The sequence below is a fragment of the Primulina eburnea genome, chromosome 11 (assembly GCF_022965805.1).
Source record: "Primulina eburnea isolate SZY01 chromosome 11, ASM2296580v1, whole genome shotgun sequence".
Taxonomy (NCBI): domain Eukaryota; kingdom Viridiplantae; phylum Streptophyta; class Magnoliopsida; order Lamiales; family Gesneriaceae; genus Primulina; species Primulina eburnea.
In genome coordinates, this window is record NC_133111.1 from 4,924,778 (window position 1) to 4,945,883 (window position 21,106).

Sequence of the window (21,106 nt, forward strand, 5' to 3'; positions counted from 1 at the left end):
ACAATCAAAACAATTCAAAGAAAATTTATTCACCCCCTCTAAATTTCTAGTCTCGATCTTGACAGAAATTAACTATAAATTGTGTCTCAAGAATGATAAATGATTAAAACAATATATATGATTTTTAATAAAAAAAATAGATAAATCGAATGTTTTGTCTGTAATTTATTGTATTTTCTTTAGTATAGTATTTAATGCATTTAGTTTTTAATAATTTTTTACAAACAATGTTTGTTTGAGTAAAGTGTAGCACAATTTGGAATATCAAATATAGCAGATGATTTCGTCCCATTGATTACAAGATTTTTATCGTGCATCAATTTTTTATTGAGGATATCTTACTACCAATTTTAATGACAAATATTTATGTTATCATGTGTTCCAATTCAACGTGAGAAAAATGTAATAACAAAATTCTAGAATTATAATATTAAATAATTTTTTGAATTTATATTGTGTTGAAATATTTTAAGGCTTAATTAAATCGAAATTTGTCACGCCCCGAGCCCGGGCCCGCGCCTGCGTGACTGCACAATGGGCCCTATAGCAACTACTTCGTATTCGTCCTCGCTTTACGAAAATGATTAACCCAAGTTGCTATAGAAGTCCATTGTAGCCCTTTATAAACTCATTTTAAATCTTGATTTTTTTCGATGTGGGACAAGGGTATCACAATCACCCCTCCTTCAGAACGCGACGTCCCCGTCGCGGCCTGACCACTCGATCCACCAGCACCGAGAATCTAGAGATGGCTCCTACAGGTTCAAGAGGTGGCTCCCGTCATGTAGCACTTTGCCCCGCAGGTTCAAGAGGTGGCTCCCATGCACGTAGCACTTTGCCCCGCATAGCACTTATTTCTCGGTGTTCCATGCCGGTGACCGGCTCTGATACCATTCTATCACGCCCCGAGCCCGGGCCCGCGCCTGCGTGACTGCACAATGGGCCCTATAGCAACTACTTCGTATTCGTCCTCGCTTTACGAAAATGATTAACCCAAGTTGCTATAGAAGTCCATTGTAGCCCTTTATAAACTCATTTTAAATCTTGATTTTTTTCGATGTGGGACAAGGGTATCACAAAATTAATCAAAGAAAAACTCAAAAGATTGTTCCAGATGCAAAGGGATGCGCTTAAGAGGGGCACCTTAAAGCTCCAAAGTGCGGCCTGGAGGTGCCTAGGTTCTTGTTGTTGTGCAATGGAGGCGCTTCTCAATGCCCCGGATTATTCTAGGACCGTGGGTGAGGCAGTGCCTTAGCACCTGCCTCAGTGCCTTGGAATTTCCAAGGCTGTGAAGTAGGCTCCTAGGTGTTCGGTGGTACTAATTGATTGTAAGTTGCAAGTTTTCATGATATCATGCATCCAAATGATGTTCCTTTGTCACGACTCGAAACTCGGGATTGACACCGGCGTTGTTTAACAATCACACAATCGAAACAACAAGCATTTTGTAGCATAGTATAAACCGAACCAGTTTATATATCATAATTTAAACATAATTGTCTTTCCAAAACGAAATCCAAATGAAATAGTGATCAATGCGGAAGCGTCTTACAATTCATTAAATCAGAAAATTCAAAATAAAATCTATTACTAATCTTGTGAATCACCAGCCCCAAAACTGTTCAGACTCCTCATCCTCATCCTGTTCTTCGGACTTATCTGGGAGGGGAGAGTAAGGAGGATGAATATTTTGGGAAATACTCAGCAAATGGAAGATATTGAACACAACATATCAATTTTAGAACATTTTCGAAACATACATATAAATACAACATGCATTTCATAAACGTAACATCATATCTGTAACATAACAACACTGCGATTTTTCATCTTTAACGGTTTACTGACGTCAGTTCCTAAGTTTTAATCATCTAAGGGGACAGGGCCATAAAACGGTTCTAGCCCACTGTTGAGGGCCATATGTTGGAATTCCACCCATTTTCAGGGAGTCCTCACAGTACCAAACATAACGTACCAAAATTTCGTAAAAACGTATATACAGGAGACGGTGCTCGACCGAATTTTTAAAATCAAAAACCGAAAGCTTCATATGCATAAAACCGAAATTTAAAACAACCCACTTACAGTATTTGAATGCTAAGAAAACGTGGATGCTTGGCTTCGGAATTTGGAAAAATCATGCTCAAGATTGGCATAAATCTCACATTATTTGACTCCAATTTCTTGCCATTGTTGCTGATTTATCTTCCAATTTCGTGGGATTTAAATCCTTGATTCCTCACCTTAATATTTTCGAAAGTATGGTGGCTAATTGAGGGGATTTTCGAAAATAGGCAATATATATGCCTTAGTCTCCTAGGTCTTGTATATTACCTTTCCATCTTTGCAATATATTCCCCAAATTTCGAAATTAAGCATGATATGTATGACCAAATATTGTATTTACAAGGTAATCCAATATATCTCCTCAAAATATAGGTACCCAAAAATATAGTAATAAAATCCTAACAATTCCTTACAAATACTAATCACACTATTGCAAGATTTCGGTTCTCACATCCTTGACATTTTTCAGTAGGCTTTTTGATGAAGGGACAACACTTAAATGAAATAACACGTCCCTAATGATTGAGATCTATAAATACACGATCAAAGATAATAAGAAAGCACTTTTAATCATTAGATTTTCTGCATATATTACATTCATTTTTTTCTTCCTCTGCTTCATTCTTTTGAAAAATAGTACATTTCATTTTTCTTGTTATTGTTATTCCAATTTACATATTGTTATTGTAAAAAAGAGTTGTTGGTTCTTGATGAAGGATTGCCATAAACCTAAGCACTAAGGCGAGACAAAATTCTTTTTAAGAAAATAGTGTTCAACACTTACCTTAATTCATCAATTTTGCTGTAAGATTCATTTGCATTTATCGAAGATTTCAAGGTATCACCGAAAAATAAATTGTATGTTCATTAATTAATTTATTGTTTTGGTATAAAATCCCATATACTATTGATATTTTGATTCCCGCCAAATGGTTAAATTTTTATAAAAACTAATAATTGTGCCGTTGAATATTATATTTTTAATAAGTTATTTTGATAAATTTTAAAAAATAAAAATTCATAAGTTTGTGTGTGAATTCAACTTATAAATAGGGTTAAAAAAAATGAACAATTTTATTAATCCATTGTTAACTAGACAACCCCATAATGAAGAAATCGAGGTATTAATTTCTAATTTTTTTAAAAAATAACCTTAATTGTTTCGTGTAAATTAGTCTAGCTAAAAATATTCTTTAACTCAATGCACAACCAAGCAGAGAATGCTTCGCTGCACCTTTGGAGTAATCATTTTATATCATTCTTTGTATAAGAAAAGATTAAACAACAAGTCTTAATGAAAGTTAGTCGAGCCATCGAAACATATTTTCGTACACGTACATGTTCCGTGTTACGCGAAAAATGATCAAAATTACCAAAAAAAATAAAAATCAAGACCAAAGTCTATCCAATATAATCAAAATTCTAAAATAGGCCAACTCATTTGATTATCTTGATATTTATGCAACCAAAATAATTTGAATTGTACCCTTGAAAAAAGAAACCACACAACTGCAAACTTATTATTGTCAAGGAAAACTTGCAATTTTAATTATGTAATTAGGCTGCTTTTTGTTCTAGTCATGTAAATTGTCGAAGTTTGGTTTTCATACGGTAATTTGGACTTTTTTGTTTTGATCATTTTTTGTTGTTTCTCTTTATTGTTGTTTATATAAGCTTTATTTTATCACATATGTCATATACATTAGAGTTAACGTCAAATATATATACATCGATGGATTTAATGGTTTCAGACAAAAAATAATCAAAAAAAAAAAAAAATCCAAGTTACTGTATGAAAACAAACTTTGACAAGTTGCATGACTAAAATAAAAAAACAGTCCGACTTATAATATTAAAATTACAATTTAATTTCCTTGTTGTCAGCATCCAAGAACAGAGTAATAGGATTCCATTTCCTGCATTCGACACAAGGCATCTACTTTACAACCCAACTAAAGCCCTTTAGAAGACGCAGCCTTGCAAGAAAAGAACCAAGCCCGGCATCCCTGTAACTTGTATATAACGGCTAGCCTTTTCAATTCATTCTGCAGCACCTCGATCTCTGAAAAGTTTCCATACGCAGATTCAAGAATGGCAGGATCAGAGCAGCTTAAGCCTGTTGCGGGACTGCTTTTGTTCCTCAACTTCTGCATGTACACAATCGTGTTGGGTATTGGCGGATGGGCTATGAACAGAGCAATCGATCACAGTTTCGTCATCGGTATGTGAATTCAACATTCTTCGAGTAAAGAATTTCGTTTTCTCTGTACATGCAACAAGCATAGCTCAATATACTGAAATAGAAGTAGTCTTTGTTGGATAATTAATAAAAATAAATTTTTAAACCACTTGATTGAATACATATATCACTGATAAATCCATGTCGAATTATTTAAAAATATAAATAACAGTAAATGCATGTCATAATGTATTGATTAATCTAGCGTTGCACTAACCGATCTTCCAACATAACAGAAAATCAACCACTTTATTATTGCATTAGATGACAGAAATAGAGAGATCTAGAATATGTGTACTATGTGTTATATATTTTGTGCTTCGGAGATCATAACCTTATGATCTTAGAAGTCTTCGACCCGTCACAAGGCTTAATTGAGCTCGATTTTTACACGTAAGGTAGATCATGCTAATTTATTTAATATTTTGGAAACTCATAATTAACTAGATTATTTTATTGAGTTATTTATTAAATAGTTTGCCGATATACAATTAGTTAAATTACGTGAGAGAGCACACGATAGTTCCAATAGTTTTATAAATACTGATCCACTCACGGTCTTGGGGTGTAACAGGTCCGGGATTCGATTTACCCGCACACTTCTCGCCGATATATTTTCCAATGGGGAACGCAGCCACCGGTTTCTTCGTGGTGTTTGCTTTGATAGCAGGCGTGGTGGGAGTTGCATCGGCTATATCCGGGTTAATCCATCTACGATACTGGGATGCCGATAGCATGCCTGCTGCTGCGTCGGCTGCCTGCATTGCCTGGACTCTTACACTCCTAGCCATGGGGTAATATAATTAAAATCCATTTTGTATTATATTTCTAGTGCATGTTTTAGTTTCAGCTGACGACTAACAGTACTGTTTGTACTTTTTTTTTGGGTCAGTTTTGCATGCAAGGAGATTGAACTACATAATCGAAATGCCCGTCTGGTGAGTAATTTCAGAAGATATATTTGATTTTCCGACAGAAAACTAAACTGATCAAACTGTGAGATATATAATGAAATCATTTTGTTTTACAGAGAACAATGGAAGCTTTCATGATAATCCTGTCAGCTACTCAACTCTTTTACATAGCTGCCATTCATGGCAGTTCTTCAATTAGGAGACGAGTTTAAGCATCAAATGGAGTGCTGTTAATGTGTGATTAATTTGTGTGTTTGATTGTTTAATTTCTTTCTTTCTTTCTCGGATCGGTTCGATGATTTTTCTTCTCTTCATTTGTGTTGATGCATACATTATGTTTATTCAAATTATTGTAAGTTTTGTGAATCAAAACATAACAAATGATCATGCATGTTATGAATCAAAGTTATGAGTTGGCTTATATATACAAAAATTAACAGGGAATCAGCTGTCTTTCTATAAAGTAAGGTAATTACAAAGTAAAATACTCAAATTTCTAGATCATCTAGGAATTATTTGCTAGAAAAATTCAGTATGCTTGTACCAATCTGAATAAAAAACCACCCCTTCGAAACAAATTATTAAAAAAAGTGTCGTAAAAAATTATGATAAAAGGTATACAATAATTAAATTGTAAATATTAATGTTTTTTTCCAACTCAAAGCTCCATTCAATATTCTAAATGATAGCATCACTAATTCCAAGTCATGAATACATAAATATTCTAAATTTGTTCCAAAAAGTCAAAACGTGTTAGGCCGTTCATCTCTTTTTTTTTTTGACGAGACCGTTCATCTCTTTTCTAACCTGTAATTAATGAAAAATAAGTTTTTCCGTCGCTCATTAGCGACATTGCAAGGGACTGGTCTCGATGGTTCTCTTGCAATGTCGATATAATTAACGACCTTTTTCAAAAACAGTCGCTATTAGCGACGGATTCTCAAAAAAACTATCGCAAATTGTCTATAAATTTGGGCATTTCGTTCCATTTTATCACACCTCTTCATCTATGTAATATATTTTTCTCAGATTTTTCTCAGAAACCGTTGCTAGCGACGAGTTTTGAGAAACAGTCACAATATTTAGCGACGATGACTTTAGCGGCGTTGCGGAAAATCGTCGCTAAGCTAACGTCATTAGCGACGATTTATCCGTCGCAAAAACTGTCGCGAAAAAAAAATCTGTATTGTTGCATTACATAAATAAATTAAATATTATCAGATAAGTAACTAACTTTCATAATGCATATTTAAATTAGCATTCTCACAGAACAAAAAAAAGTTCAAATTTTGAAATACTTTTCAAGAAACATAGAAGTTTTAGTATAAAATTAAATTTCTATACAACAAAATTGTATAAAACTTAATTTTTCAATTTTGACTACTTGTGTTTGACGGGATTAAACGCTCCTACTAGTTTTATCTCGTAACGATAATATTAAAATAAATATCGCAATAATTCAAATTGAAATTGGAAAACCAACTTAGAAAATTATAAGTGTTAAATTTATATATAAAATAAGGCTTCTATACATATTAAAACAAAATATATAAGCATATATATAGTTTTTTCAAAAAAGATAATACCATTAATGAATATTTACCAGTACTAAAGAATTTAATGAATTAAAACATAAAGTGATATGTCAAAAAAACGAAGGATATAGAGTGATGTCAAAAATTGAATTTATGTCCGTTGGATTGTTACTTACCATACGTATAGTTTGATTTGATTTGTTGGGATTTACGAGACAGATTGATTATTCAAGGAGATTTTTTAAGATATTATGTTACGATTTAACACATTTTGATATTGTTTTATTTGACATATGAGCCATTACACATAAATGTCACAAGAGATATATTGAACATTTAAATGAACATGTAACAACTCTTATACACGTATTTTAAAGTCGTTAGGCATGTAAATTAAATCAGATAATATCATTAGTGAGATGAATAGTAACTATCAACCATTCAACAAAAATTCTGATGTTAATTTTGGATGCATCTATAATAATTCTCTTTTTGTAGTCAACCTTCTTTACATAAATCTATCTAGTGATGCTATTTACACTTCAAATTATATTTTTATATAATTAATTATGAAGATTAACCACCTTAAATGTTAGTTAATTTTCAAAACTTACTATACATTGATGTTCTCATTAACTATTATAAAAATTATATTTTAAGATTTATATAATTTTTATTTTATAAAATTATATAATTAACAAAAGGAAATTTTTTATTAATATAATTTAAATTACACCTTAAATTTTTATTGGACATATGTACATTTGATTTAAATTCAGTAGTACCTGTCTGAATTTTATTTCGTTTAATTTGATATATTGATCACCAAGCATTTAAAACCTAATTTATTTTTGGTTCTTTATTTATTGAAAAATTTAAATATTCCAAATATATCTAAGTTTAAAATAAATATTTATGTTGTGCAGATTTTAGTTCATTAATTTTTTATTTTGATAATTGGAATTAAAATTTTGTGCAAGGAGCAAAAAATTCTAATATAAATTCGATTATATTTTATTTATTTGGAAAAATGATGACATGTATGTTGTGTATTTAAACATGTTTAAATGATAATACAATTTAATTAAATATTATAAAATTCATAATACATTTAATTTTTTTAGAAAAACATAATATAATTGAAATAAATATACTTATTGTGTTGTAAGATTAATAAACTTTTGCGCACCTCAATTTTTTATGTATTTTTTGGGAAGAGAAAATATTAAACCAAAATTTATGTCCCCCTACTAAATTTGGGATCGAGTTTTAATTATTTTATATTTTATTCTTACAATAAAAGGGTTATGACAAAAATTTAAAATGTTACATTTTTAGTTTTTTTTTTTAAATAAAATTCTTAGTGGTTAATGTACAAAAGTTTTATATTTAGATTTTTTAAATATAAATCAAAATTTTACAATAGAAAGAAGGCAAAAACTTGTGTGAGACGGTCTCACGGGTCGCATTTTGTGAGACAGATATCTTATTTGGGTTATCCATGAAAAAATATTACTTTTTATACTAGAGTATTACTTTTTATTGTTAATATAGGTAGAGTTGACTCGTCGACCGTCTCACAGATAAAGATTCGTGAGACTATTTTACAAGAGATGTACTCTAGAAAGAAAGTAAATATAAGAGGAAATTTGTCTTGCAATTGACTAATTATAGGCAAAAACTTGTGTGAGACGGTCTCACGGGTCGTATTTGTGAGACGGATCTCTTATTTGGATCATCCATGAAAAAGTATAACTTTTTATGCTAAGAGTATTACTTTTTATTGTGAATATGGGTAGGGTTGACCCGTCTCACGGATTATGACCCGTGAGACGGTCTCACGTGAGACTCACTCCTAATTATATAAGAAGAAGTTGCTATCAATGCTTTGGAACGTGAATAATACTCCCCTCTACTTACGCTTAGTTTGGTACGGTGGATTCACTAGGATTAAGGTGATTTTTTTACTTTAGTCAATTGTTTGGTGTATTTTTTACTAAACCCACCTAATGTCTTCTCCAATGGATAAGGCTATACAAAGTGGGTTAAAATAAACCCTCACATCAGGCCCAGATTATTAATCCTTGTCCCTATCAAAGCGGCATTTCCCCAAATTACCCTCGAAAGCCCCAACAATAATTCATCCTTCATCTTGAGGACAGCGTACTATTAACAGAAACGATGTGCTAGGTTTTCGTTGTGTGCTGTGGACACCTCAGAAATCAGGTAAACATTTCTTCCACGACCTCTCTCATCGCTTACGTTTTGTAAGCTGTGTTCGAAATTAAGTTTTTGTAGGTTCAAATTTGCTGGTGTCTCCTGCGAAGTTCGACAGTTGTGAGGAGGCTGTGACGGTCTTGGTAAACGACATCTCTTTAATTATCCTGCTTTCGGAAAAACGATGTTGGTTGTCTCCTTTGTGGTTTCCAATCGTTGATTGCAATTTTGCGTTGTTCAGTGTTTGTACTGTATTTGTTTGCCTGTACTACTTGTATTTATGTTTTGTAACGTTTATATTCTGTAAAGCATCTTCTCCATCTCATTTACATAACAACATCGCACATTAAGACCAAAGCGGAGTAAACATCTCTTGTTTTTTCACTTACTACAATGTCGAATTTCTGAGTACTGGAATTCTAAGTAATATTTTCAAGCTTTTGTTTTGGGCATTAAATTAAAGCTGATCGTAATGCAAGTTTCACACTGTTGGAAGAATGTGTTAACGTCTTTCTACCCAAGCACTTGTAAACAATAAATTATTTCTTAAACCTCACTTAGTATCTTCAGTACTTCTGATTCTTTTTTTTTTTGGTTCTAAAGTTCATTGTTAACCACTTGTAACCATTCATCCGTACACAATAAATTAGATGTTAGACAACAGTTAGTATCTTCAGTACTTGTGATTCCTTTTTTTTTCCGTTTCTATATTTCATTGTTAACCCGAAGTTGAATTTTATTTCTTGCTGAAGTATCTTCCTTAGCTGCCCATTATGCGTACACACATTACTGTGTTTGTGTTGCTGCACCAAATAATGTGTCGAGCATTGTTGGTTATGTTACTCGTGAGACGACATGTAATGAAGTTACGTGCACAACGACGTTGCAACAAGCGTACCAGAACAATGGCCTATAGCATGACAGAAAGAATACGCGTGCAAATGAACCATTTGCACAAGATTATCGAGCTAGGAGACGTTCATTGTGTGCCGAACTTGCGAATGAACAGGAATGCATTTCTACGCTTGTGTTATTTGCTAACTAATGTTGGAGGACTAGTCGAGTCTAGATATGTCCGTGTTGAAGAGAAGGTGAGCATGTTTCTCTCTGTCCTGGCTCATCACAAGAAAAATAGAGTTGTTGGACATGACTACGTACGTAGTGGCCATACAATCAGCACCCATTTCCATCAAGTGCTACAATGCATTCTCATGCTTCATCCTTTACTACTTGTTAAACCATCTCCAATCGACGAGACTTGCACAAACGAAACTTGGAAATGGTTCAAGGTAATGTCCCAAAATAAACAGAGTAGATACACACATTACTCCTTTTTCATGGATACATTTTATTGAAGTTATTAATGTTAAATTGTACAGGGATGTCTTGGTGCATTAGACGGAACGTATGTAAGTGTACATGTACCTACCGTGGACAAGGCACGATATAGAACAAGAAAAGGTACTATCGCAGTCAACGTCCTTGGGGTTTGCGACCGTGACATGAAGTTCATATATGCACTTACGGGGTGGGAGGGATCTGCCGCTGATGCCAGGGTTCTTAAAGATGCAGTGACTCGTGACGATACACTGAAAATTCCAAGAGGTTCTGATCTTCTTTTCGTGCTATTATTAACTGTGAATTCAGTACACTTGTTTTTAAAATAGTGTTCGCAAACGTTGTTAACTAATTTCTTATTTGTAGGCTGTTATTACCTATGTGACAATGGATATCCCAATGTAGAGGGGTTCTTGACTCCTTACAGACGAGTACGATATCATAGGGATGCTTGGGGAAACCATGCAAATGGGCCACAGAATTTTAAGGAGTTATTTAACTGGAGACACTCGCAAGCCCGAAACATAATCGAGAGAGCATTCGGTCTGTTGAAAAAAAGATGGGCCATACTTCGAAGTCCTTCGTTCTATCCACTAAGAACACAGAACAGAATCATAATGGCGTGTATGTTGTTGCATAACTTCATCTGGTCTGAGATGCCCGACGATCCAATCGAAGAAGTGAAAGATGACGTACTCAGTCCAGTGATTGAGATGCAAGATGATTTCATCACTAGCTTGGAAGCGTCGGATGATTGGGATAGTTGGCGGGAGAACCTTGCTATGTCTATGTGGATGAATCTAACCTAAATAATTACATTGTTTGTAAATGTTTCGTTATAACTTTGGCATTCAAGTACTTGTCACATTTGATGTTACTGATTTTTATTTGTACGTAACTTGAATGCTTGATGTCATTTGCTTACAATTTAGTCAAACCAATTATATAGTTCTTGTTTACTACGAACCGTGATGGTATGTAATATGAACTAGTATGACATGGCTAACCATTGTGGTGTATTACTACCAGGTACAGGACTACGGCAGTGGCAACATCCTAGTTATGGATAGTTTTGCAACATCCGAGAGCTTTGTTGGCAAAGGAAAAAAAGCTGATAAGACAAGACGTAGTTGGAGTGAACGTGAAGAAGAGTGTCTAATACAATCACTGAAAGAGGCGTCGGCAGAAGGTTGGAAAAGCGGAAACGGATTTCGGCCTGGCTATTTAGCTTTCCTTGAGAATCGAATGAAAGTTGCATTTCCTGACACAAATATACGTGGGAACCCACATATTAACTCTAAAGTTCATGTGTGGAAGAAATTGTACGGATCTTTAGTGACACTACTGAGTAAAAGTGGAGTCGGATGGAACGACACATAGAAGACCATTGAAGCTTCAAACGAAATATGGGATGCGCTGATAAAGGTATGTTTTTTTCCAACATTACCTGTCTTTTGTTATTGCATAAGAATAAGTTATGTCGTTACGAGGTGATATTATATTCGTAGGCAGACCACAACGCACGGTCAATGAGACACAAAAGGTGGACATATTACCATGATTGGTGCGAAATCTTCGGTAATGATCGGACAACCGGGGAGAAAGCTGAACATTTTGTTGCTGCAGTTCAAGAGGTTCTTACCATGACACCTGAAGTGGCTAACGATACAGGTATGAATATGGACGCATTGTTCTCTGTTCGTGAGGGAGGTGATGAGTCCATCTCTGTATCTGTCACACCGTCCTCTCGACCCACATCTGCTGCGCAATCAAAGAGTAAGAAACGAAAAATTGTAGATGCTGCTGACGATGCGATAGTGGAAGCCATAAATAATTTTGCAACCATCACCAAAGACACGATGACTGACCTCATCAAACAATTAGCAACACAAAAGGAAGCCGTCCATGAGAAGATGCGCAATGACCAAGACAATGTGTTAAAGGTTATGGAAACAATTCCTGAGTTGACCGAAGACGAGAAAGTTATGGTTATTGAAGAATTGGTGGAGAACCCTGCAAAATTATCACTGTTCTTGCGCTTGGGTGAGGGCGGCAGATTGAGCTTAGCCAGACGGTTGCTACGAGGAGGTTGAGGTTATGAATTATCATGTGTCACTTTTGGGGTAATATTTCATTTTGTTGCTTGTATTTTTAGGAGTTGCTGAATTTGTATGCATCGCAAACTTTGTTACCAACCTTGCTGCTTCAGAGTCATGTGTTTGATTTGAATTGATTTGTGCGACTCTTGTGTTTGCCGAAGGGATTAATAAAGATACTGAAATTTGGAGCTATGCATTGGCCCTCTCCCCTCGTTAGCCATTCGTGAAATCTTTAAGGCAGGGAATTACGAAAGTCCCAACATATTTGCACCAAATTTTTTTACCAAACTTCTGAAATGAACACACATATCTGATACCAGTACTTTTTTTCTATTTGTCCGTGTACGAAAATTATATTGTTCCGAGAATAATTGTGGATGATACATAAAATGAATATTGTTAAACAGCACAAAATATTTGTAGTACATGTACGAAACATATGGGCTACTCATTTTCATAAACAACAAAATATTTTAAAATGTACATGTTTCATAGCATCATTTCATTACAGTGGCACATGACACTAGCGAAATAGTCTTCACCACCAAACCGTCGACTACATATACAACTATAAAACACTGCAAAACAACAAAAAGGTGGCTGCAAGACCAATTCACATGATGCCCAAAGCTTACATGATTACCCACTTGACTCGCTTGAAGAGTCAATGACGACAACCGGTACACATTTCTCTTCCGCAGCACGCTTCTTCGTCGAACACGTGTCTGCATTCCAGCCACGCTTCTTGCTTGTTAGATGTTTCATTAGTTCTTTCAAATACATGTCTGCCACAGGGTCTGTAGGCTTCTTGGTTGATGCTGTTTCCTTAGTCGAAAGAGGAGGAACCAAACCACCCGTTTCCTTCCCCGTCGCAGGTGCTGGAGGATGATCAAGACCATCGCCTTCGTCATCTGATAACAGTGATATGAGGGGTAGTACATAGTTGTTGTTCACAGAAGCTTGAGACCCACTGTGGCAAGTGACGGACGTCTTCGTAGCTGAGAAAAAATATTGTTTCTGTTTAGTGAGACAAATAGGACAATCAACTTGAATCTCAAATATTGCCTTAAGTAGAAGATGAAGCGAATTAAAGGCTCACAACTCTCCCAAATTAAATGTCGTATCCTGAAACAAACAGAAAATAAAATGATTTGGTGTAGTGGCAGTGTAGGTCAACCACTATACATAGGCAGCTGTTTGCATTCAATATCCTTCATTCCAAAACTGTAGAACTGGACCCGAAAATTAGCCTAAATACTCACAAATGCATTTAAAGCCAATCACATCAATCCCACCACTTGGTCTGAAATACCAAGGGCGAAGGTGCACACAAACGAGATGAAAGTGTGTGCTAAATGTTCTTATCCCCACAACCATACATAACAATAGAATTCACCTTCGCATGCAGCAAAATGGCATATGCACTTCACTTTGCAGCCGAAAAAAAGAAGCTCATCCGCAAAAGCTTTATGCACCTTAATCTTTTCGAATAATTTTTCCGAGTCCCCGTGGATAGTGAAGTACAAACAGTTATATAAAAGATACACTGCATATTAAAACGAAATCTATACATCTTAAAATGTGAGAATGAGGTTGTTACTGTCATCTCAGCATCGCTTCACTGCACGGTGTGTATTTGGGGTTACAAATGAAATAACACTGACTTAAGCAGCTACGAAGATAGATTTAACGCACAAAATACATTCGGAACGATGTTGAACGTCAAAACATGTACAATAACAAAGTAGTAGAGTATTACAACTACTAGAAGCAGCAAATAATTACAATACCAAGTGTTTTTGTAGCTCGTAAGCAAAAAAAAAATAAAAGTCGACAAAACAAACAATATGAATCATCAACGTGGACAACATTTCACACAACAATTTCACAACATAACAAACATACACACAAATTTTTTCTTACTTACTGATTACAATCACAAGGATGAAGAACATCATTAAACACAATATTGAACAAATGCAACCAAAGCAACAACAAACTTGTTCGACAGATAGAGGGTTGTGATCCACTGGATCATTTGATGGAGCTGATGTGGTGGAGGCAGTAACTGAGTTGGTTCGAACGTGTTGTTCCGTGTCAAGTGTATCAGCATTCTGCAAATTATAAAACTGTGAACTACCAGATGCAGTGTATCCTTCTGTGTGCCGACGCTTGAGAAAAGGGGAAGGAGGATTTTGCGACGATTTTGAACCCATCTCGATGTTAGATGATGGTTCATTGCTTGAAGATACTTTTTCATACTCATCGTACCAAAAGAATCGGTTACGATGTTTCAACCCGGCTGGACATAAAAAGTAATAGTGGCCGGGTCGTGTCGAATGCGGACCAGCTTCACGTAAAACCATAAACCCATTGCCGCACTCGCATTGCGGTGGTGTCTTCAAATCCATGAAAGATACGCTAAAGAATCATTCAGTGATTTCCTAAATGAGTTACATATGTAGACATATCGGACTAAATTACATGCGAAACGGATTTACTTTTTTCGCAATACCATAAACTTCAGCGGACCAAGAAAATTGTAAACAAGTTTCGATCTTCAATGGAGAAACATGTTAAAAATACTTTACTGCTAGGTTGTTGAAACTAACACATTCCCACATTTACAGAAACATGAACAAAGTCAAAAGCCACGTTTAAAGGCATTGATTCAGATTTAATATGCCATGATTGGCAAACAAATTAACATGGAAAGGGTTCAAGTTAAAGAGATAAGAAACCTGGTACGAAGTGCAAATTGTCTACAAACATTAGGCAACCTTCAGATGGACTGTAGCCACTTTTGAAAAAATTAACGTCAATTGCAATGGAAGTTAGCGTAGGGAAACAAGAAAATCAGTAGCAATGTAAAATTTTTTAAATGTCCATCAATCCAACCCAATGAACATACAAACATAATCCTCGCATACCATAAGGATCTCAAAATTCAGCATAAATCCTTCCAGGAACGAGTTAAAAATCATATGAAATCTTAAAACCAACAACACCGTTACTCTAAAATATTGTAAACAATTATCAGAATTTATCATATACCATGCTACGAAGAATTTCTAAAAAAATTCCATAAAACGAAATTACGGATATCCACACAGGGTCGTAAATCTAAAAAATTGTCTAATTTTCGAACAATTACTCACACTTCCTCGAGATGGTTGTTATCGAAATTCCTTGTACGCAATGTGTGCTAACTTACATACTCTCGCAATGTCGCCCCATTTAACACCTGCAGAATCGACTTTAAATCCTCCACATGTTTGGTTAAAGGTTACCACAACAATGCGCAGTGTGGACGGCTAGGGTTTTGTTGTGGGAACGACAAGAAGAGGAGTGGGGTAGATGAAATAGGTCTTAGTTTAAAAATGAAAATAGCGAGGGGTATTTCTGGTAGTACACAAATAAATAGTTAGCAAGTCCCAGTCTTAAAAAACTATCCAAACGAAACAAAGGATAGAAACAAACCTAACAAATCTTGGTATATCAAATACTTAATCATTTTGGTACTAATCATTTCATTTGTCCTATCAGCTCAACCAAACTAAGCCTTAATGTCAAACTTCCTCTTACTATCTGAGTGTACTTTTTATTATTTATTTAAGAGTTTAATATATTCAAACCGTCATTAATCTCTGGCAAAAATTTAGATCTTTGATATTAATTTACAGTGGTTTCAACCTTACTTTTCTCCAATATTTATTTCTTAATCAATAACATTCTTTAATTCTTTTATATTATAACCCTCCTTGATTAATACAACATTCATATATTTCAGTTATAGCCCCCTCACTTCAAGTCTCTCCCACATAATATGGCATAATATTTGTTCTGTCTCTTTTTGTAATTTTAATCTATATGTTATCAAATTTCAGTTTTATTATATTATCTTTCTTGCGATGTTGGCACATCAACATACACTTATACGGAATAATTACAAAAATAATTACCAAAAATAAAATATAAATGACTAAAACTGAAATATCTCTAATATATATATTATCAAAATCACAAATAGACAAATATAATAGACCAAAATTACAGTTTTCTCGATTACATAATGACCAAAAAAACCATTACTTTCTCATTTTTTAAGAAATGGAGAGAAAAAATGCCACAAAAATCAAAGTAAGAGAAAAAAAGGTCAGAAATAAGCTTCACCTCTCTATGGTATTGGTAGGTAGGCCTCCCTTTCCCTATGAGGAAGGTTACCCTTGCCGATTCATGTCAGGCCTTTCCTTTTCATAGTATACCGGGAAACCTATTATATTACATAGATCGGATGCTAAAACCACCTCGCCTTGAAAAAGAAAAGCTTCGTCTTACTCGGTCAGTATCATATTTGTCGTATTTTGTGAGATAGATATTTTATTTGAGTTATTCATGAAAAAATATTATTTTTTATACTAAGAATATTATTTTTTATTGTGAATATCGGTATGGTTCACTCGACTCACAGATAAAGATTCGTGAGACCGTCTCACAAGAGACCTACCCTTCGTTCATAGATGTATCCAACTTCTCGTTGTTATACCAAAGCACAACCTTTGACTTTAAATTCATTATATATATGTATATCTTCAGTGTATAATTAGATCGAAGTTTAGTTTATTTTTCATTAAAATGCAAAAGCTTATACACTAGTACTGATCTCCCTTGAATCCACCCTTGCACAGCTTAAGATTTTGTAATTACAGGTTCTATAAATAGCTATCCAATGCAAACTTTCTAATCCATTATCTCCCAGCTCTCCAATTAATTTTTCATCCAACAATAATTCTTTTCATGGATCGAATTATCATTTTTCATGCAAAATGGGTTTTGTTCTTTACGCTGTGCTGCATTTCTATGAAATTCCGAGTAATGATCCGTGGCCAGCAAGTCCCTTGTCTATTCTTCATGGGAGATTCCTTATCAGATAATGGAAATAATAACATGCGTATCACAGTCGCCAAGGCAAATTATCAACCTTACGGGATTGATTATCCTGCCGGCCCGACCGGAAGATTCAGCAACAAGAAAAACATTCCAGATTATTTGGGTTCATTTCATTCCATCTTTCCTCCCTCTTCATCATGTTATTTGTATAATGTGTACGTATACATGTTCAGTTTGTGTATGCAGCTCAGTCGCTAGGATTTGCTAATCCCGTCCCGCCTTTCGCAACGGCAACAGGAACAACTGTCCAGAAAGGAGTTAATTATGCATCAGGAGCAGCAGGAATCCTCGACGATACAGGAGGAGCTCTCGTAATTATTACATATATATATTGCTTCGTTAGATTCATTAGTTTTTGCTTTTATTTTTAAATTTTTAGGATCATAAAATCCAAAGGATCGATGCACATGCTAATTATTTTTGTATGTATTTTGCTAGGGTGATGTAATCAGTTTGAACAGACAGTTATTAAATCATCAAATTACGATCGCTCGTTTGTTGCTTATACGTGGCCCGTTTGGAGTCACTTCATACCTCAACAAGTGCTTGTATGCAGTGAATATGGGCAGCAATGACTATGTTAACAATTACTTGTTGCCACAATATTATCCCTCAAGTAAATTGTTTACACCAGATAAGTTTGCTCAACGCTTGATTCTACAATACTCTCGACAGCTCAAGGTGATTACTATTGTTTTTATTATGGGAAAATTAAATTTTTTAGTCACGTGTGCTTCTTGATTTCCGTTTTTGGCCCTCCGTGTTATCAAAGTTCAGTATTAATCTTACAGTATCTTTCAAGCTTTTGCATTTTAGACATTTTTCATTGAGAGTGTTGGCGTAACATTACACACAAACATAACGGGCTGAAACCCAATTTTCACGTCATAGATTACGAAAATCGCAAAAATTCCAATATACATAACAAAAAATACAATTTTTCTTAGTTTTATTTATTTAACGGCACACTCATTTTGTTTGGGAGCAACTTATTGTACAATTCCAAGAAACTAAATTAAGCATATTATATTTTTGATATTTCACGTGTGATTGGTTGGTTAATTAACAGTTTCTTTCTACATTATTTGTCACCAGAGCTTGTACAAGAGTGGGGCAAGAAAGGTGGCAGTTTTTGGTCTTGGGCTGCTAGGCTGCATTCCTCAAGTGTTGGCCACAACTCCGGCTAATGCATCGGGCTGTGTCGATTACATAAACAACTACGTGCAACTGTTCAACAATAGGTTGAAGCCTCTGGTGGACGACCTCAACACCAATCTACCTGGTGCAAAATTTACCTACATAAACATCACCAGCATTTCACTCAGTTTCAATCTTTCTGCTCTGGGTAATTGCCAAACTGAAACGGCTAGAGGATCGATCACCTTATTTCTATTTCTGCTCACTACTTGTTGTTTATGGAGAAAAAAAAAAGATCATTCATTATTTATATAAATTGAATTATGCAGGTATTACGGTTTTCAATGCACCATGCTGTATAGTATCATCAGGAGGCCAGTGTGTTCCCAACCAGATTCCATGTAGCGACAGGGATCAGTATATTTTCTATGACAATTATCATCCCACGGATATTATAAATCAGGCGACAGCTGCCAGATCATATAATGCTATTTCACCACTCGATGCATCTCCATTCGACATCAGTCAGCTTGCTCAACAATAAATTACACATATAAGCCAACATCTCAGAATTACATGTAATATATATATATATATATATATAGAATGGGTTTTACGTGTTAATGCAGGACTTATAATCTCAGAGAATGTGACGAATATTCACTTTTTTTTTTGGTTCTTGGAAATAATTATAATTTTATTATAAATATATTATTGACGTGTAACATGTTGGATTCTTGAAGTCACAAATTCTATACAAATTTAGTTTATTTAATGGCGTGTGTATTTTGAAGTTTAAAAGTGTAGTTTAATAATAATAATTTTAATAATGATTATCAAATTTAAACTACAAAGGATAAGATAAGTCCTAAAGATATATAGTATAAGGATAAATTAGACATAAATAGGTAGGGTTAACATATTGAATCAATCCGAAACCAATCTAAATTCTGTCAGATCTTGAGATCGGGGTTAGTCGATATAGGCGTTGTTTTACAACCACACAATTGAAAACAACAAACCTTGTTATCTTTACAACGTAAATTCTTAAAACGATAAAAATATGCAGAAGCGTTTATATCTTACTAAGCGAAAACTAAAATAACTTCTTGATTCATCTTAGTATCAGCCCCAAAACTGGTCTTTTTCATGTTCCTCGATTTCCTCTTCTGAATAATCTGGGATGGTAGAGAGGTGAGTGATATGATCGTCACTCAGTAACTGAGGGCCGTTCGAACACATACATAACAAATACAAATGAATTTCGAAAACCACATATCATATCATGCCTAACATGATTTTCATAACATGTCATCATCATAACCATAATCATAATTTTGGTCGAGGCACTGAGATTCCTCTACTTTTCATGGTTTACTGATATCAGTCCCTAGTTTTTACCCCTCTAAGTGGACGAGGTCATATAACAGTTGCAATCCCACTGTAAGGGCCATAAACGTATCATACATATTGAGATCCCCACCCACATCCAGTTGATCCTCACATTGCCCAAAACATAAAACATACGATAATCATATCAAGAAGTGGTAGAAACAGAATAACGGTACTTGACCGAAACTTTCAAAAACAAAATAATTCATACGCAACATATTTTAAAACAACCCCATTTACCTTAGATCTGTAAGAAAATGTGAAGAACTCAGAAATTATAAAAAAATCATGCAACCGACACTTCGAAAATGCAACAACACATCTACCGAAAAATCACTTTATAAAATTCATTGTGGCTTGTTGAACCGTTGGATTAGGCTAGTACGTCAAATAATTTATGAACGGTGAAGATTTGATTTGGAAGCCTCTAACCTGCTTATGGACGAAAAATCGTAAGAATATAGTTTCCGACTAAAATCTGAGTAGTCCTCTTGCGAAAGCTATAAACAAAAAATAACTATTGGATTTAGCTGAAATTTGGATATGTTATTCAAACATATGAAAGTATATTCTGAACGGTGGAGATCAAATTATGAGCATTTGAGCGAGATAAATAATTTTCTGAACGCGGATAGAACTTTGATGATTGCAGCATAATTTTGGAGAGGAAATTTTGGAAATATGGAGAGAAAACTCGAAATGAGGTGTAAATTTTGTAACGAACCGTATTCTTTACTACTTAAAATTTGCGGAAAAATTAAAAATTTTCTTTTAAACTAAATGAAATGCGGAAATGAAATCAAATACGGTCGTCACTACATCCTTCATCAATAAAAATATTTGAAATCAACATCACCAATAAAATTTGCTAAAAGGAAACACTGTTCCAAAAGTTTTGAAATGAAACATAACATCAGAGTATTTTAAACTTGCATAAAAAGAATCGTAAAATAACATGGGCGGTCCTCGGGTTTAGCCTGCCGCTCAGTCCAAGCCTGTCCCTTGGTCACCACCTCCTGCCTCCTCATCAACATACTCACCTGCATCGATCAAGTCTAGTGAGTAAAAAGACTCAACACGTATAAACTCGAATAACGAGTACTACGTAATAAGATCACATGCAACTTTAAAATAGGACATACATAACTCGAACTTGAACGTACGTACATACAAAACTAGACGTGCCATCAACATAAACTTTCTTAAACATACTGCATA

At 34.6% G+C, this 21,106-nt stretch overlaps 3 protein-coding genes across 4 annotated transcripts; all 3 read left to right on the forward strand.

Moving 5' to 3' along the window:
* Positions 1–4,035: 4,035 nt before the first annotated feature.
* LOC140804857 (membrane protein PM19L-like) lies at positions 4,036–5,627 on the forward strand. Its single transcript, XM_073161008.1, has 4 exons — positions 4,036–4,288; positions 4,881–5,100; positions 5,199–5,244; positions 5,337–5,627. Exons 1-4 carry the CDS (start codon positions 4,159–4,161, stop codon positions 5,430–5,432), a joined length of 492 nt encoding a protein of 163 aa, XP_073017109.1. The 5' UTR covers positions 4,036–4,158; the 3' UTR covers positions 5,433–5,627.
* A 3,050-nt stretch (positions 5,628–8,677) lies between these two features.
* On the forward strand, positions 8,678–12,456 carry LOC140804977 (uncharacterized). 2 transcript variants are annotated; one of them, XM_073161156.1, is made up of 4 exons: positions 8,678–8,981; positions 9,054–9,115; positions 11,340–11,735; positions 11,819–12,456. In XM_073161156.1, the coding sequence occupies exon 4, from the start codon at positions 11,840–11,842 to the stop codon at positions 12,401–12,403; it is 564 nt and encodes a 187-aa protein (XP_073017257.1). In that variant the 5' UTR covers positions 8,678–8,981; positions 9,054–9,115; positions 11,340–11,735; positions 11,819–11,839; the 3' UTR covers positions 12,404–12,456. The 2 variants fall into 2 exon arrangements, 1 of the variants encoding a protein (XP_073017257.1); XR_012112244.1 differs by lacking the exons at positions 11,340–11,735; positions 11,819–12,456 and adding an exon at positions 9,725–9,943 and having other exon boundaries at positions 8,678–9,115.
* A 4,490-nt stretch (positions 12,457–16,946) lies between these two features.
* Positions 16,947–19,080, forward strand: LOC140804888 (GDSL esterase/lipase At1g29670-like). Its single transcript, XM_073161045.1, has 5 exons — positions 16,947–17,462; positions 17,546–17,670; positions 17,798–18,040; positions 18,455–18,704; positions 18,826–19,080. The coding sequence occupies exons 1-5, from the start codon at positions 17,207–17,209 to the stop codon at positions 19,038–19,040; spliced, it is 1,089 nt and encodes a 362-aa protein (XP_073017146.1). The 5' UTR covers positions 16,947–17,206; the 3' UTR covers positions 19,041–19,080.
* The last annotated feature ends 2,026 nt before the right edge of the window (positions 19,081–21,106 follow it).

What these genes read in the sequence shown, in the direction of transcription:
- LOC140804888 (XM_073161045.1), top strand. Translation starts at nt 17,207, where the DNA reads ATGGATCGAATTATCATTTTTCATGCAAAATGGGTTTTGTTCTTTACG. An exon ending in AATACTCTCGACAGCTCAAG is followed by an intron (nt 18,041 to 18,454) that starts GTGATTACTATT and finishes ATTTGTCACCAG; the next exon opens with AGCTTGTACAAGAGTGGGGC. An exon ending in TTTCAATCTTTCTGCTCTGG is followed by an intron (nt 18,705 to 18,825) that starts GTAATTGCCAAA and finishes TGAATTATGCAG; the next exon opens with GTATTACGGTTTTCAATGCA.
- LOC140804977 (XM_073161156.1), top strand. Translation starts at nt 11,840, where the DNA reads ATGAGACACAAAAGGTGGACATATTACCATGATTGGTGCGAAATCTTC.
- LOC140804857 (XM_073161008.1), top strand. Translation starts at nt 4,159, where the DNA reads ATGGCAGGATCAGAGCAGCTTAAGCCTGTTGCGGGACTGCTTTTGTTC. An exon ending in CGATCACAGTTTCGTCATCG is followed by an intron (nt 4,289 to 4,880) that starts GTATGTGAATTC and finishes GGGGTGTAACAG; the next exon opens with GTCCGGGATTCGATTTACCC. An exon ending in ATAATCGAAATGCCCGTCTG is followed by an intron (nt 5,245 to 5,336) that starts GTGAGTAATTTC and finishes TTTGTTTTACAG; the next exon opens with AGAACAATGGAAGCTTTCAT.